General features: G+C 38.3%; 1 protein-coding gene across 1 annotated transcript; it reads left to right on the forward strand.

Annotated features, from left to right (window-relative positions):
- Positions 1 to 449: 449 nt before the first annotated feature.
- Positions 450 to 17520, forward strand: CLDN1 (claudin 1). Its single transcript, XM_004603007.2, has 4 exons — positions 450 to 855; positions 10349 to 10513; positions 13051 to 13135; positions 14820 to 17520. The coding sequence occupies exons 1-4, from the start codon at positions 633 to 635 to the stop codon at positions 14980 to 14982; spliced, it is 636 nt and encodes a 211-aa protein (XP_004603064.1). The 5' UTR covers positions 450 to 632; the 3' UTR covers positions 14983 to 17520.
- The last annotated feature ends 473 nt before the right edge of the window (positions 17521 to 17993 follow it).

Genomic DNA, 17993 nt, shown 5'->3' on the forward strand with positions numbered 1-17993 from the left:
TCTCCATGCAGTTTATTTATTTATTTAACTTTGCATAGACACATACGTAGTATACTTGGGTCAACCGTGGATGGCCTCTAGGAGGAGCCTGCCAAGCATCCCTTCCTAGGAGGCAAAGAAACTAGTGGACAAGGAGGGAGAATGCCAGGGAGCCCGGACGTGCCAGGACCTCCTCGGGAACTGCATCCGTAGAGGGACGTTGAGATCTTCCCGCCCAGAGAAAGGTGACAGGGTGGGGCAGGGGGCTGCTCAGGCGCGCCCCCCATCCCATCCCATCGCATCCCATCCCATCTCATCCCATCCCGTCCATCCCCATCCTCCCAGACCCGCGCAGCCCTCCCCCGCTGTGGCCGAGCAGCTGCCCCGCGGACGCCAGGGGGCGCTCCCTGCACGGGGCGGGTCCGGGGCGGAGCTGCTTTAAAGGTGGGCGCCGGGCCGGTGCGCCTCAGTCCCCGAGCTCGCCCAGCGCCACCGCCGCCGCCGCCGCCCGCCTCGTCCCCGGGTCGCCCGCCGAGCCCCACCCCGCCCCCCAGGAGCCCTGTCCCGCGGCGCCGCCCGCCGAGCCCCGCCACTCCCGGGAGTCCCGGCCGCGCTCCTGCCCGACGCCCCGTCGCTGCACCTGCCGCCGAGCCATGGCCAACGCGGGGCTGCAGCTGCTGGGCTTCATCCTGGCCTTCCTGGGCTGGATCGGGGCCATCGTGAGCACGGCGCTGCCCCAGTGGAAGATTTACTCCTACGCCGGCGACAACATCGTCACGGCCCAGGCCATCTACGAGGGGCTGTGGATGTCCTGCGTGTCCCAGAGCACCGGGCAGATCCAGTGCAAAGTCTTTGACTCCTTGCTGAACCTGAATAGTGAGTGCGTTCCTCTCCCGCCCGCCCTCTCTGCGGCTGTGACACGGACCCCAGCCCCAACCCCTGCCCCAAACCCTGCCCCAAACCCTAACCGGGGCTTCTGATTGGGGACTGGTGCCCACTCCATCCAGCGCGTGCAGGGCGCGCTGATCACGGGCTGCACCCCTTGCTAGGAAGTGGAGACGACCCCGGCTTGGGGAGGGTGGAGGGGCTGCTGGATAGGCAAAACCCAAGGTCCACTTTGCTTCTGAAGCTCTCTGTGTCCCTCTAAATTCCAGTAAATGTTGGGTGAAGAGGGTGAAGGACAAAGCTCGAACTTGAGGTCTTAGGTTTCCTCCCTGTCACTCCAAAGTGCAGAGCAAACTTGTGGCACGGTAGAGTTTGGACCAAAAACTAACTAACTAAATAAAACTGGTATGGGTTGAGAAGTTTGGAACTCTCTCAGATGGTTCTCTGTTGTAAAATGCAACAGAAAAAAAAAACAAACACCCTAAACTGTTTTCTTAAAAATCTAGAGGAAAGTCACTCGCTTGGGTGGCATGATCCAACTTTGTGATTTCTACTCACCTTTCTGTTCGATTCATTTGATTCTTTTGATTTTTAAGAACTGTTAGGAGTGATGAGCATCCCCCCCCCCCCCTTGCTTCTCTTTTCAAAGCAGTTTGAATGAGTCTCTTTAGATTTTCCCTGGATGGTTTAGTTTTCACACCTGCGTCTTCAGAATAGGCAGATTGTGTCTAGTGAGAAAGGAAAGTGGAGGTTGGTGCCCGGTGGAAACGAGTGAGAAGAAAGAGAAGCTCTAAATAAACTTCCCTTTTGAAAAGAAGGGAAGAGTGAAGGCTCATCCTTGGTGGGGGGGAGTAGTGGGACAGAGATGCAACTGATGAAGAGAAAGTCACTGGGGGAGGCAGGCAGTGAGAGAAAGCATTTCCTTCTTTCACAAAGACGTTTGTGGGGAACAGATGTTTGCTTCTTCTGTCCGGTTAGAAAGGATCATCTGGAGAGAAGTAGTCCAAAGAATGGTGGGAAGACTATGAGAGGATGCCTCCCCCCCCCCCTTCTATTTTTAATAAAAACTTTTGGATGCTTTGTCAGGCACATATTGCATTCCCACTAAATTAGGTAATAGCGATTCATGGCTGGAGTATCTTCCCTGAAATATGGCATTAGTTGGCTTGCGCTGTCTGTTAGGCCCTTTCATAAACTAACTTGAAGAACAGCTTCCTTAGCCTTTGCCTAGACAAACAAGCCTGCCCACCAGCCCACTTTGTATGTGGAGGGTAAGCAGGATTGTCATTGCTCAAGTTCACTGCCGCTTTGTCCAGCTCCTGTGTTTGTTTTTTGTTTGTTTGTTTCTGTTTCAAAAGTTAGCCGGTTTAGACTTATTAGCTCTGCTCTGGATCTATTTAAGCACCATGAGCACTGATGAAAGTAGGTTTTCCAACATGCCAGGTGTTTTGAATGTTGTCATTTCACTTTTTGAAGTTCATACTTTCGGACTCCTTGACTCCAACAGGAGGTTTAGAGTTAATCAAAGGTTTAGTCATTGTTCATTGGCTTTTACAATATATTTGTACTTTTGTAGTGAATAAATAGGAAATAATCATTGAATCTACATATGAAAATGCCAGTGTGTCCAATGAAATGGTGGTAGGCTTTTACTTATTAGTTTGAAGCTTTGGAAGAAAAGATTTGGGGGGGCAATTTCAGTTAGATCTCTGCTCTCATCAAAACAGTTCATTTTCTGTAGATTTGAGAATGATGCACATCGTTGATGTTAGTATGTAATTCAAACTGTTATCACTGATTTTTAAAATGAGTTTGCCAAATTGCTGGGGCTGGGGACGTCCGAAGGAAGTTTGAGACGTTGATGGAGGGACCTAGACACTACTGTGTGGGTGGAATATTGGAAGGCAGCAAAGTTCACCACTATACCAAGACTGGAGTTGTTACATTATATGCCTAAAACTATATTGTTAACAATAATGTAGACCATAGAGTCTAAATTAAAGCTAGAAATAACTGTATTTTTTTTCCTTTTGGGTCACACCTGGCGATGCACAGGGGTCACTCCTGGCTCTGTACTGAGGAATTACCCCTGGTGGTACTCAGGGGAACATATGGGATGCTGGGAATTGAACCCGGGTCGGCCTCGTGCAAGGCAAATGCCCTACCCACTGTGCTATCACTCCAGCCCCGAAATAACTGTATTTTTAAATGTTAATTTTTATCATGTTTAAATAGGGTTCCATCCATTCCTTAGCCAAATGGAATCATATTGAACCATGTTACAAACACTTAAAGAGATCTGTCCTGGTGTCCTGGGGACTTGAGTGATAGTATAGGGGGTAGGGCATTTGCCTAGAATGTGGTGGACCCAGGTTAAATCCCCGGCATCCCATCTGGTCCTCCAAACACAGCCAGGAGTAATTCCTGAGTGCAGAGCCAGCAGTAACCCCTGAGCATCGCTGGGTGTGACCCAAAAAAGAAAAAAGAAAATCAGTCCTGAACAGCATAACATGAAAAATATTTTATTTTCATACATTCCTTGTTATTATGTTCATTTCTATGTTTTAATAGCAATAGGAGAACTAAATTAAACCAGCCCATCTTTCAGATTTTTTTTTTTGGTAGTTGTTAAGCCAGAGTTTATCCAAGGTGGAGCTAGGCCTTTCTCTCAAAACTGATTCCCAGAGAAGGGATCCTTGAGTCATAGATACTCTCTACAACCTGCCAATGACTCACTGGATGCCTTTGGATGGATTACAGAGAACCTGTCTCAGTTTCTTCATCTGGGCAGTACTGCTTGCACCGCCCACCTGCTGAAGAGACTAGGAACGGTGATTCACTGGCTGGTTTTGGTATAGTTCTGGGATATCTAGAGCTGGGGAGAACTTTCTGACGATAGTTTTCTCTAGAAAAGATTATCTTCATCTCAAGAGCAATTTTTATTTTCAGGAGACAAAGCTTCCAAAATGTTTCCTGAAGTTATACTTTGTTCTCTTTGCCAGTACCGCCCATTTGGCATTTTAGTGTCCAGATACAGGGATTTTTTTAAAAAAAAAAAGGTTGCAGCACAAACCGTGTTTTAAAACAAAACAGAACTGTGTTCTCTTGCTCTGACTATAAAAAAAAATCACATGACCTTCATAGAGTAATTAACGTGATGCAGTATATTTAAACTCTAGGAAATGAGGTACAAAAGAGTTTCTTTTAGGTGGTTCTTGCGAAGCATTTTATGAAAATGTAACTGAGAAACTTCCTGGGGAAACAGATGTTAAACTGTGTTGTGGTTTTACTATGGCTGGGACAATTTCCATTCAAAATATGTAATGTTTATTGACACTGATGACTCCTGTAGCTGAACGGGTGGAATACACAAAGGATACTGACTTTTTGCAGTTGCCTTTTCTCCATTTATCTGTGTATCATACCTGTTTTGACCCAGTTCTCAAATAGTTGGTAAGCTGGCCCCTGTTTTATGTGTTTAGTTCATTGCTTCTTCTTTTTGATTTTTAACAGCTGGTTGACACGGGGCTACCAGGTAGGCTGCTGGGGTGAGGTGAGCAAGCAGAGAATGAGTGATCATTTTATGGGAACCTGGTAGGGAAAATCCATGCAGCAGACAAATGGGAGGTTATGCCAGACTCTCTCTAAAATCCGCCTCTAACACTGGGATTCTGTAATTTGTTTGTAAGCTCCTACAGCCTGTTGAACTTGCTTTGCATGAATCCACATGGCGTGTAGGAGTATTTAATGAACATTGGTTGTCGGTGAGGTTTCCAGCGTTCTCACCATGATGTCAGGCTCAAACAGAAACAAAAAACTCACTGACTTGAATAGTCTTTGAAGCATAGAGAGTGAAAAGGCCACTCACTTAAACACTTAAACATTCTACTCTGCGCTATACCGTCTAAACCAAATTGTTCAAGGGGCAATCGGTGTCCAGATCTCTTAAAATAATTATCTGACATTTCAATGATAGAAGATAGAAGTCGGGTGAAAATTCGGTCCTATGTCCAGGAACCTCAGCTATTACTGTCTTTTATGGTGACTTTGAACTAACTAGCTACATACATAATGATAAGCAACTTGATCTTTCTGGGCTGTAGTTTCTTCACACATAAAATACAGCTAGTGGGAGAAAATACAGGGAGATGAATGCATGATACATTTACCCATTCAACAAATGTGAGCCAGGTCTTATTCTTGCTTCTAAGAATGCAGATAAGTCGACTTATAAGGTTGAATCCATCCAATGTTGATTCCCTCCAGTGTTGACGTTCTTTGTTGCAAACTGCAGGGAAATAAATGGCAAATGGCATAGATTTCCTTGACTGAAATGAATAAGTAGAACAGAAGTAGTAGAAAAGCCTGGCTTAGTCACATTTCTCTGGGGAAAAAAATGCTAATAAAATTTCTATGAAAATCCCGAAAGTATAAGTGCTACCTTATCTCAAATCGCTTCAGGTTCTGATGGTGGAGAGTTTGCTCTGAGGTTCCCAGTGGGAACATAGCTATAAAATAGAGATACTAATAAGGAGGAGTCGTGAGAAACATTGAGCCTGAGTAAAAGTGGAAGATTTAATAAGTTGAGTAGCCAGGGGAATGTAGTTCTATGACTGTGATGAGCCCATTTTACAATGAAGAAGAGCACAGATTTGTTCTAATCATATAATCAGTTCAGTTCCCTGACATGTATTAAGCAACTACTGAAGCTAAGGAGGCTATATGAGAATGAAGTTACAATTAATGTATTTTTAAGCTCTGTAAGGAAGCATTATAGTTGTAAATGACATAATGTTAGCTATTTACTGAAGGATCTGCTATTTTCATAGTAAAACTTTAAAAAAGATATTTAAAAAATTATTTCACTAGTCTCTGTTTTGCTTTTTATGATTACGTTGACTAACATGCATAATATAGATCAGTAACTCCCAACTGATTTTTTTTTTGTTTTTAAGTAGGACATTTACAAGTATTTTTCTAATTTATATGTTTGGGTTACAAGTAGTGAGAACTACTAGGGACTCTTTAATCTCAGGATTATCAGTCTAGTTAAGTGTGAATAAAAGAAGGCCTTGTCACTTTGCCTATGAATAATAATGCAAAACTCTGGTGTGATATCTTAAATGTTTGGTAGCCAATTTGTTCAACTTTATTAATAATAGTATTGTAGACATATCTGAAAATTTAAGAGGTCGAGGAAAGAATTCAATTGTTTCCAGATTTGATGCTATTATGCTATTTTAAATGTTGAATATCATTTAACATTTATCAAAGTTAAATTTTCAAGGCTATTTTGTATCTCCTTGTAGCACAATATTATTTGATAGCTTTCAGTCACCTCTCAGCTTCTCTGACCTGTCCACAATTATTCCAGTAGGAAAAAAAAATACTTTATTTGGAAAGCTTATGGAATGAAAATATAAAAACTACGAAAAGTAGATCAAGTTGAGCAAAAAACATGATTTTTCTTCCTTGTATGAAATTCTAAATTTTAGCAAAATCTAAATCAAATTAAGTATGTTTATATAGGAAGATGCTAACATTAGTCTTCCTAGGAAGGTACTTCTCAGTATTTTTTCACTAATTGAGCTAAGCACCAGGGAGTATTTATTGCCTATAATCTTAGTAAATTTTTGAGAAGACATATTCTAGTTTAAATTCAGTGAACATAGATAAAATCCATGTGGGTGGCTAGGTACAATTCCTACTGCTTTAGATGGAAATTGTGAACAAATATCCATCCCAATTCATCAAAGAGTTCACAATTAAGCGTTTTAAGTCTCTGACTTAAAAGATTTCAATAAGACCTTAATTTAAAGGATTCATCTAGTTCCAGCTAAAACCTATGCAATTTAGATTCTATCTGCACATAAAACCCTCATAACTTGTACCATAGCACTTACTTACTTTGACACCTAATATATCATTACATAGCTCAGCTAGTGAGTTTTCATCATGCTATGATTTTTAGCCTTTTAAAAAATTATGTTTACATTTCCGCTGACATATCACTGTAGTTAAGAATTCCTCCAGATGTCTCAAACGAAGAGAGATTTTTGTGTTTGACGTCTATCCAGTATTGTAAAATACAGAGAGGTTTCCTAAACCAATGGGTGTCAGGATGTAAATGAAAAAAAGTTTCTTTGCAAAATAATACTATTGATGTATTACACTTTAAAAAGTGCGTCATCACGCTCTTCCTCTGAAGGGTCTGAATGAGTCCAAAGCACTTTCCCATTTTATTCATTATCATCTGTCCATTGTATAAGCAGTGCATTATTCTTAAAGGAAATGAAACATACTAGAGCTTGGGGCAAATGTAGAACAAAGTATCTATCCCCTCTCCTTTAGAAACTTTGAAAAGGAGAGGAGAGAGTAAAATGGGTAGGACATCCATCAAATATGATCATTGGAAGGGGAAGAATATTTAAGAAGCAAATAGTTGATGTTAGATAAATCTGTAGATGTTAGATAAGTCTAGGCAAAGGTAGATGGAACCCACCAGTAATGTCTCAATTTGTGTTCCCTGCCTGTGTGGCTTAATAAGAGCCTGACTCATGAGCCTGAGACCGTGTAAACTCCTCATGAAGTGTACCTTGTGATCCAGCGCTCAGACCTGCTGGGCTGGTGACCTGCTGTTTTTATGTGAAGTGCAGATCAGAATGATTGTTATAGAAGCTGAGTCCAGTTTGTAGTCCTGAAACTCAAAGTGAAAACTTGGAGAGAGATCAGAGAAAGCAGCAAAAGTAATTAATAAGGGTTGAACAATTGAGTATTTAGGAGAAAACAAAGCCAGTGGTTGAGAGATTAAGAAACTATACATAGTTGAAGGGCTGTCGCTGAAAGAATGTTAACTAAGTCTGTTCTCGGTAGCTAGGGGACAATCCTGTGACTCCTTCTTTAAGACCCTCCAGTAAATTCTGATTACTTAGAATAAAGTCCAAATCCCTTTCTCTAGCTTGCAATGTTGTGCATGATAAATGCCTTTTGCTCCCCTGGCTAAAAACCAACTCATTTCACTTTCCATAGTCTTAGGGCCGTTTTCGGAAGCAAGATTTGTTTTAAAACCAAGGCCATCCTAGGCAAATGAGTGGATCATCACTCAGTTCTCCTGACATGTAGATAACCTCTGTGAATTTTTCAGCATCTCCTTGTCTAGCATTCCTCAGACCGAAATGCTTTTTTCACCAATAGACTCTTATGATGAAATATGCCATTTGCATTTTAGATAAGCTTAGTTGTTCATTTTCGCCGTCTAAATTAGAAGTAAGGACTGTTCAGACTTTGGGCCATGTGAAGGCCTAAAAAATTCATGTGGTCCTGACCTTGTACTTGACAGGGAAGACAGTTTGTTTCATGTTGGCTTCCCCAGACCTGTCTGCCTCTATTGTGTGATCTGAGAATGATGCTATAAATATCCAGATGGATCATCGGCAGTAAAAACATTCCCCAGGCCTGTTCTAATGACTGTCAACAGGAAGACTGTTGGTAAATTAGAAGAAAGGCACGACATCATTTTGGAGTTCTTGGTACTTTCCTCTTCCTACCAGTGTGGTTTTCCTTTCCGTAGAAGGAGTTTTGCAATCGTATATTTTTTTTTCTGGTAAATATGTGGTCCATGGAATATATATTTAATTTGTTAGCTCCTGTACCACCCAAGAATCACAAGCTAAATATGAGTGTAAGTTAAGGTGCTTATGTTCCTACACACCTTATAAGGGGATGAATAGACAAAAAGAAGTGGGAAGCATCTCTTTTTTTTGAATGAAATAAAAATGTATCTTCACTTTCAAAATATCACTCAGTACACTAAATATATTTATACATGCATATATATATATCTTTGAAAGATGTATGATTTTATCTCAGAATATATGATTATGACAATGATGAAAGGCCCAGAAAATTAAAATTGAATGATGTTTGAAAACATTCTTTTTAATCATAATCAGTTACCTCTGTTCACAAACCTATAAATGCTGAGACAAAATTTGGATCTATTTTGTGAGCTATTAAAAAAATAAACTCTGAAATACAAGGTCCCACCATCTTATCTGCTTCTGAAGATCGTCAGTCAATCATCCCATACAGTGAGAGGTATCATCAGTCACACTTTCTGTGATAGAAACATGGTCCAAGGGATAATAAGTCATTTATCCTAGATAACATGGTTTGTTACATTGTAGTACTTACACATGAAAAAATACTTTTAATAGGTACATATGAAATATTCTTGTTGTATATTAGAACTATCAGGGAGACCGTGATCTTTATTTGTTGTTTGAATGGTTGTATTGCTGTGTTTGTTGCTGTGTTTGTTTTTGTGTTGCTGGGAATAGGACCCAAGGCTCACACATACAAGGCAAGCACTCTACTACTGTGGCACCTCCTAACCCAGTCATCCTTATTTGAAGGAATAAATAATTCTGCAATTTAGTCAATCCTTTCTAATGAATAGAGAATCAGCTCTTTCAGAAAAGTGTATGCCTGTGGTCAGAACAATAATACTACAATGGGTAGGGTGTTTGCTTTGCACACTGCCCTCTGTGGCTTGATCCCCAGAATGCACATGGTTCACCAGGGCCCACCAGGAGTGATCCCTGAGCACAGAGCCAGGAGTAAGCCCTGAGAACTGCTAGGTGTGACCCCAAAACAAACAAACCAAGAAAAGTGTATATCATAGACTTGATCATATTTTTATCTTCAGAAATTTATTGGCTAAAGCTTAGAAACCTGATTCCAGATGATTTTTTTAACCATGATCTACTACATAGATGCCAAATATAGAAATTAGAAAATTAGTGGAATCTGTGAAATATTATATTGCATTTCTTCCTGATGTCTTATATATGAAATTTCATTTATAAAATTGGTGGTGCCTATGAATATGAATCTATTATGCTTCAAGCTAAAAGTTATTTTCTTCAAAACAATTAGATTCATATCTTATCAACCCCCAGTTTTGTTATTGGCAATATAAATGGTGCTTATCCAGTCACAAAATGAAAACTATGAAAAATTCATTTTTATCCTCTAAATTCACCTGGATTTTATGAAGCTTGATGATTGGAGTATAAAGCTGCTGACAATTACCAAGATATATTATATACCATTGTAATTATAAATTGTTCAACATTAAGGGTAATATACATCATTGTTATTTCAAAATTAAAATACTGTATTACAATTAAATATGTATAAGATTAGCTAAACCTGTTCGACCAGATCATTAATTGTATTTTTAAAAGATTTTTGAAAACTTTAAAAGTTAGAGAGCCTCTCATTCATCATCCAGTCCAATATTTGCTTTTCTGGAGAAGAAACCATATTGGTTGCTGGCAGAAACATTTCTCAAACAAGGGTCTCCTGGCTCATGGTGCAATTTTTCTTCCTCCATGTAGAGTTGACATATACTTGGTTTTCTATTATTCTTGTCTTATTATCACTGCATATATTTCAACTGTTCCAAACTCTTTTCTCCTAGGTACTTTGCAAGCTACTCGTGCCTTGATGGTGATTGGCATCCTCCTGGGAGTAATAGCCATATGTGTAGCCACTGTTGGCATGAAATGTATGAAATGCCTGGAAGATGATGAGGTGCAGAAGATGCGGATGGCCGTTGTTGGGGGTGTGATATTTCTTATTGCAGGTAAGACAGGTCCTGCTCACCTTTAACTTATGAAGCTCTTTCTGGTATGAAGTCTATTCAGTTTCACTTTCCTTACTTTATGTTGATTTTGTTTCACTTGACTTATCTTATTTGAGTTGATTTAATTTTTTTGTTCCATTTAAAATTGGAAGATATAAAAACTTTAAGTCCAGATTTTTACATTCACAAATAGAAACTTAATAAGATAAAAATTTGATCTCTCTGGTCACAGTGACAGGTATGGTCACTGAGGTTCTGATTGCTAAAGGTTTATTAGAACCAGTTTCTCTCAGTGACCAGAAAGATTTTCCATCTAGCAATCACCAAGAAACAGTTCTATACCAGTTAGAAATTTTCTGTTCTACTTACCCTACAGCTACTATATGGAAAAAATGGGAAGCAGAGGGAGAAAATAAAAAGAATAAATCAATAGATCTAAGGAATAGATGTAATTGGAATTGCTAGAAATAAACAAGGGCAGTATTCCGTGTTGAAAAGAATGCATGCACCCATAACTCAGGGAAGAAGAACAAAAATAGTGCAGGTGTGGATGTTGGAATGGCAGGAAATTAGGTTAAATGAATAAAAAGGCAATTCCCAAAATCTTGGATAAAACCCATTTATAATAAGGAGTTTATTTTTTTCACCTAAAATAAATAGGCGTTTGAATGTATTTGTTATTTTATTCAAATAATGATGATGAATTAGTTAGTTGATGTTTGAGACAATGGGGACCAGGAGTAAATGTGGCAGTTCTTTAAAGACCTATAATCACCTGTCACTTGAAATAATAGTGTTTGCATAAAATAGTATATAAAATACAAAGATAAATATTTCTGTAGGCTTATATTGCTTTTCAAAGAGTATATGTGGTAATCTTTGATTTTTTAAATAAAACTACTAATACTATCCACCTATAATCTACATAGAAGTCTACTGTGCTTGAAAATGAGACTGCTAATATAAACTACTACTTGGAAACACTAGAAAAAAATCTTCAACAAATGATATTCATTCTCTGCCCCAGTATAATGCAAGGATTTAGCCTATCCTGAAGTGTGTCTGGGGCTTTGTGAAATATTTTGGTTAAAGTGAACAGTCTTTTTATTTACCCAGATCAGAAAAAATATAGATGGGGGGACCTGGAAAGATAACATTTGGTAAGGTGCTTGACTCGGTCAAGGTGGAACTTGTTAGATCACTGAAACCCAGTAACGTCCCCTGATCCCCACCAGGAGTGATTTCTGAGCACCACTAAGTGCAGTTCAAAAACAAAACAAAACCAAAAACAAACAAAAACCAGTAAACAAAAACTATGCATGATGTTTAATTTCAAATAATTTAATTTTATAACTAAACAACTACCACGTCCCTTGCTTACCCTCTTTTATTTTTTGTTTGATTCTTTTATTTGTTTGTTTTGGGGCCCCATCCACTGGTGTTTAGGGTTTACTCCTGGTTATTTGCTCAGGATCGCTGCTGTCAGGGCTTGGGACATTCTCTGGGGTGCCAGGGAGTCATCCCAGTTGACAACATGTAAGACAAGTGTCCAACTCTCTATACTGTCTAACCCACTTTAGAATTCTCATAAGTGACTGGATCTTTTCCACTTACTTTCAGGGACTTCTAGAGTATTAGTTGAAAGTTCCAGGTCACTCTCTGATCTATCTGAGCAACTAAAAGCAAGAGTGCTTTCTGACGAGCATTAGAGATCTAATTAGATTAAACATTTTGGGATTGAACAGTAGGGCATTAGTATAAAGATTTAATTTCTCTATATTGGTGATATTTTAGAAGTGCTGTAAAAATAAGTTATTTATTTTTGCATAGGCAGGATCAGAATATTAAATAATTATATGCATGAATTATTTTTGACTGAGTAGAATCTCTGATATTTTTGAAATATGCAGTGTCTGTGAGGTTGAAAGTATGCTGCTTAAACAGATATGATGTGACGTCTCAGCAGATATCCTGGTAATACCTAGCATATCTGGACAGTTAGTAAGAATTTAGATGATTGGGTTTATTTTTGGCTGGCTCACTTCTTCCCTGATACATTGCTGCAGATGCACATTTATACCTGCATAAATATAAATTTGAGTTTGGTCAAGAAGAGTCTAGAGATATTTTTTTTAATCATGCCCTTTACAACTGGTTCTATATATACTAAAAATATCATGAGTTTGATCAAACAGAGCTACATGCTAATGTGTAGCAATATACTTGAAAGAGATATTAGAACACCATGCCCCATTGAATTGTTTCCCAGGGCAGTGATCTTGAATTATTACTAGAAAACAAGATGGCAGAAAGTTCATTAACTGTGATGAACCATGCCTAACAATGGCCTAATATTTTGTCTGTATTAGAAAATACTTGAATATATTAACCCTAATTTGCGTACACTAAAACTATCTAAATTAAAAATTGGTACACTATTGATGATATTGAACCCTTGTAAAATTTTTATAAATTTAATGCTATGTACTTAAGCTTAGTGGTCCATGAAGATTGTCTTTTGTTTTGAATTTCTGTAGGTCTGGCTCTGTTAGTTGCCACAGCATGGTATGGAAATAGAATTGTTCAAGAATTCTATGACCCTATGACACCAGTCAATGCCAGGTAATGCTATTCGTGTGTAAATCAGTTTGTTCTCAGAAAATTCTCTTTATGTTTGGTAAATACAATAAGCTCCTTAGCTTCTCAGATTTGGTCTTTGGTGTTTCAAAGAATTTTAAACTAAAAATTAATGGATCATGATTCAGGCTAAAATGAGTCTGACTTTTCTTCCTAATACATGATATTGTTGACAAAATATGTACTTAAAAATAGAAAAGTTTCAAGTTTTTCAAGTTCTATAGTTTCAACTGTATGTGGGCCATTTTTCTTATATATTTTTATATTGAGATGTTTATTTATTTGAAATTCCCTCCATACACTGTATTTTGAGACACTTAATTTTTATTATTGGTGTTGAATAGACAAATTTTTAATTGGAAAAATTATACTGTTGTAGAGGTTGATAAGTACTCTTTCATTACCAGTCATTTACCAATGCAAATACAGTTGAATTATTTATGGAAAAAATAGGTTGAGATACCACTTTCAAATTATATGCTCCACCACAGCTATAAAATTGACTTTACAAAGGTCAACATTCTTATATTATAAGTTTGGGAATTAAAAAGTTAATTCTTGGCTATAGCGTAATGACACTCTTTGATCAGGGACAAAGCTCTTTGTGTTCATACCTTTAAAGTTTAATAACTACATTCAGAGTCAGGATGTTAAGATATAATTATTGTTTGTTGAGTCTAGGATGAATGGATGAAAAATCACAGTGGTTGAAGAGATAAGGTGTGAGACTTTGTATATAATCAGCCACCTATGGAAGAACATATTCTGCCATGAGTATGTTGGAACACTTCCCATAAGATTGACAGTGAACGAACAGAAACTCCTGCAGGTGGATAGGCTAAAACTTTATCTGCAATGTCTGTGAAAGCACTTCATAAAAAATTGGCACTCCACACTTGTTATGTGAGTTGCCTCTAAGAGCACTATTCCTAAAAGCAATTCTGTGTGTTAGAAAAGATCATCGGACTTTAAGAGATGCAGACAATGAGGTAGAAAATGAAGGTACTAGCTCATTATTTTAGTTTGCATTAGGATTCATATTCGTACCTTATTTTCCCCAGTTAGTAGTAGGTCTTCATTCCAGATATCTGGCTTAATACTTAACTGCCTGATCAGCTAAGTCTAGAAAGGTTCATTGTCAGTGTAGAAGTCTTCATTGTAGAATTACAAATTAAAGCCTATGTTGTTATCTGAGATCAACTATTTAAAATTCTGAATAATTTTCATCACATACTAGTGATTTCTTTCTAGATATTTTTGCTACTTGGTGAGAGCATAACTTATTAAGCGTTAACCTAAGACCCATGATCCAAACCTGACTTCTAAAACATATACACATAATTTGCAAGTCTGCACTTGTAGAATTCTCTGGAAATATTTGTGTAATTAACCTTCTGTTCCATGACATGTTGCCTGCCTGATATAATATTGCAAATTGTCAGCAACTCTAATGCAAACATTTGTGTGTGTGTGTGTGTGTGTGAGCCCACAAACATTAAAGTACTTTCCCTAGAATTTATATGATTTTTTTCCCCAGTTTGTGTGTATGTGTGTGGGGGGAATGAGGGAGTTCATAAGGACTATTTATAAAAGCATCTTTCAATAATTACACTAGGAAACTTTCCAGTGTTTCATTAACTAAACAAATGTGTTATCTTTTCTTTTTTAGGTATGAATTCGGTCAGGCTCTCTTCACGGGTTGGGCTGCTGCTTCTCTCTGTATTTTGGGAGGTGCCCTACTTTGCTGCTCCTGTCCCAGAAAAACAACATCTTACCCAACGCCAAGGCCCTATCCCAAACCTACACCTTCGAGTGGGAAAGACTATGTGTGACACTGAAGCAGAGGATATAACCCAGCTGGAACAAACAGAAAATGGACATTGAAATACCACCACTGATATAGAGGCCTTCAACTTTTGACTCTTGCAGTCTGAACTGTGTTCTTACCAAAACAAAACCATATTTTTTTTAAAAAAAAGATACCCATTGCTAGAAAATGGCTTCTTTTATCTCTCTTTTTTTATCTTCAATCTGGATGGAAACATTTGCCATTTGTATTATTGCAGTCCACTGAGTGATAACCTCAAATGGGGGAGGGAAAGCTTCCTAAATATATATAGTATGTATATACATGGTTTTCTATAAAAAAATTAGATAACAAAAGCTCTTATTCATATATGTTGGTATAAACATGCCTAAATATATATCTAAAGAGAGAAAAATATATTTAATTCTATGTTGATTACAGTAACCATTTACTTGGTATATTTCTGTACTTTCTCTAGGTAGACTTATAGCTCATTAGAGTAGAATTAATATCATGTATCCTTCTTCAGCTTTTAGTGTTTTTGACAGAAGTGCTAATCAATTTAATGTATAGATTCTTTTAGCTGTTATGCCCTTTCCATGTGCTTGCTATTTTATTTTTTTTTATTATGATATGAGAGCACCTGCTTTGTCCTCGGTCATTCTTTATTCCTTTTCTTTGTTCTGAGGTTGGTCTTGACCCTTGACTCTTGATAACACATTTCATAAGCTAAAATTTAATTCTTAACCCATTAGGAGCCTCTTACCCTGAGTTGGGAATATAGGTCTGCCATAGAGCTCTTGACTGCATGTGTGAAACCCTGGGTTCAATTCCCAACACCACAAAAGCAAAACAAATCTAAACAAGGACTTCTTCAAAATCGGAACTGTTGGAACACATTTTCCCGTAAGTCTAGGATGATATATTCCCATAACCTTCGCACACTATCTGCATGTTCTGACCTCTCACACACTCGTCAGCTTGGGAAATATTTGTTCCAGTGAGTACTGTGTGCTGCTTTCTCAGGTGTTGTAACCCAGTTTTATTGATTAAATTTTCAGCTATTTATTCACTGTTACCTATTCCCTCAAACTACTAGCAGTCTCCTCCCAGTGCCTTCTCAACAGTTTTCTCATAAGTAAATAGCATAATGTTTACCTCTTTCCAGAAAGGTGTGGCCTGTTTGCCTGAATGAAGTGCGAGACTTTCTGTAGTGATAATCTGGTGACAAATAGTCTTTTTGTAGCTGTAAGCATGTCACTTAATCTTTCCCCTCTTTTCCCATCTGTCAAATTGAGATAATGATACTTAACCAGCTGGTAGAGGTGGTGCGAGTATCAATTAGTAGGTATTATGCTCATTCTTTGAACATGAAATATGCCCGAGTGTTTTTATTTTCTCAATTGGCTATTAAGAAGTCATAAAACCAAATCTGCAAACACATCTTCACATAATTCAGCAGTTTTCTTCTCCCTCCAGTCTCTTTCCTTTCAACAGTACCTATCATTTTGCTGGTGCTCCTTTTCCATTCTAACAATCACTCTTCGTTTCCCAGTCTGTGGAAAATGCTACTTCATTTGAGCAAGATGATGTAATGAAAGGGTGTTAGCTTTTGTGTCTGGAGACCTGATTTGAGTCTTGGTGCTATCAATTACTGTCTGACTGAGCAAGACACTTGACTGCCCTAGATTTATTGCTTCAGCCGAAGAGAGCATTGTAATTTTTGACCTGCCTACTTCACAGAGCTGTTGTGGGGATCAGGCGAAAGGTGAGATGGGCACATGGAAATATGGTTTTAGTAAGGTGAAAATACTGTACGATGGGAAGGGATTAAGGATTTCAAATCACAGGTTTTGCATTATTGCTTACATGACTCCAAAAAGATGAGACTCTAAAAATGCAGGTTTCTTAACAGATTTCTCAACGCATGAAACATGAAAGAAAACTTCAGTTTACACAATGAAAAGGTTTCTAAGTCTTAGCTTCTTTAACCCATTTATATTTATGCTGTCTGTGGCAATTCTCCCTTCAGCAAACGACAGACTTGACTTAGGACAAGTCTACAAATGGAATGGGTAAAAGAAAAGTGTAAATATTTACAAAGTTCAAGGATAGGAGATAATTTTGAATTATAACTTTGCAAGGTTATACAAGATGCATATCTGTTAAGTGATGCTGTCAGAACTATTGCAATTATTTTCGAGCTGCCACTGCGGTAGGAGGTTTGGCAGGCTCATTCACCGGGAAACCACAGGAGGGAAGTTATGCAAAGGAGGGTTTCACATGAGAGCTTTAACTAGTACCTTTTAATGTGTTTTATAAACCTGAAAATCAAAGCTTCTAGAAGGTATAGTCAGGGAGTTATATCCTAATGATTTCTGAGTACAAATACTTCTTCCTACTTGCTAAATTCATAAAGAAATCTATAGTCACAAACAGCAAACAATTCTTATAGACGAATTTTGATATATTTGTACTCTGCCAAATACATGTAAACAGACCAATAGATATTGTGGGGTTTTGTAATGGGAATTTGTACAAAGCATTACTCTTTTTTCAATAAATTTTTTTAATAAAAGAACTCTCTGCCTTCTTTTTCTAATTACTTACTTAAAGATTGCTATGCTTCAGAGAGGAGATGGTTTTCAATAAGATCTGACTCACTGTTCTTTCCTGGGAAGGAACTATCGTGCCTCCAAGCTGTCTCAATTAGTACAGTGACCCAACCCACTAGAACGCCCTATATTTTTCAATCTGAAGCTCATTCCTCATCAAGACCGGTAATAGTTCAGAATGTAAGAAAGTTAAAGAAAGAAAGACCCTCATTTAGGGTCTGGAATGATTGTACAGAGAAGAGGGCACTTGCCTTGCATGTGGCCTACCCGGGTTCAATCCCTACGACCCCACATTGTCCTCTGAGCCCACCCAGCAGTGATCTCTGAGTGCAAAACCAGAAGTTAGCCTAAGTAAGGCTGGTTTGGCCCAAAGGATAAAAGAAAAAGAAGTTCATTTAGGTTTACTTATCCATAAGAAGGG

Source organism: Sorex araneus, chromosome 2 (genome assembly GCF_027595985.1).
Source record: "Sorex araneus isolate mSorAra2 chromosome 2, mSorAra2.pri, whole genome shotgun sequence".
In the NCBI taxonomy this organism is placed as follows: Eukaryota; Metazoa; Chordata; class Mammalia; order Eulipotyphla; family Soricidae; genus Sorex; species Sorex araneus.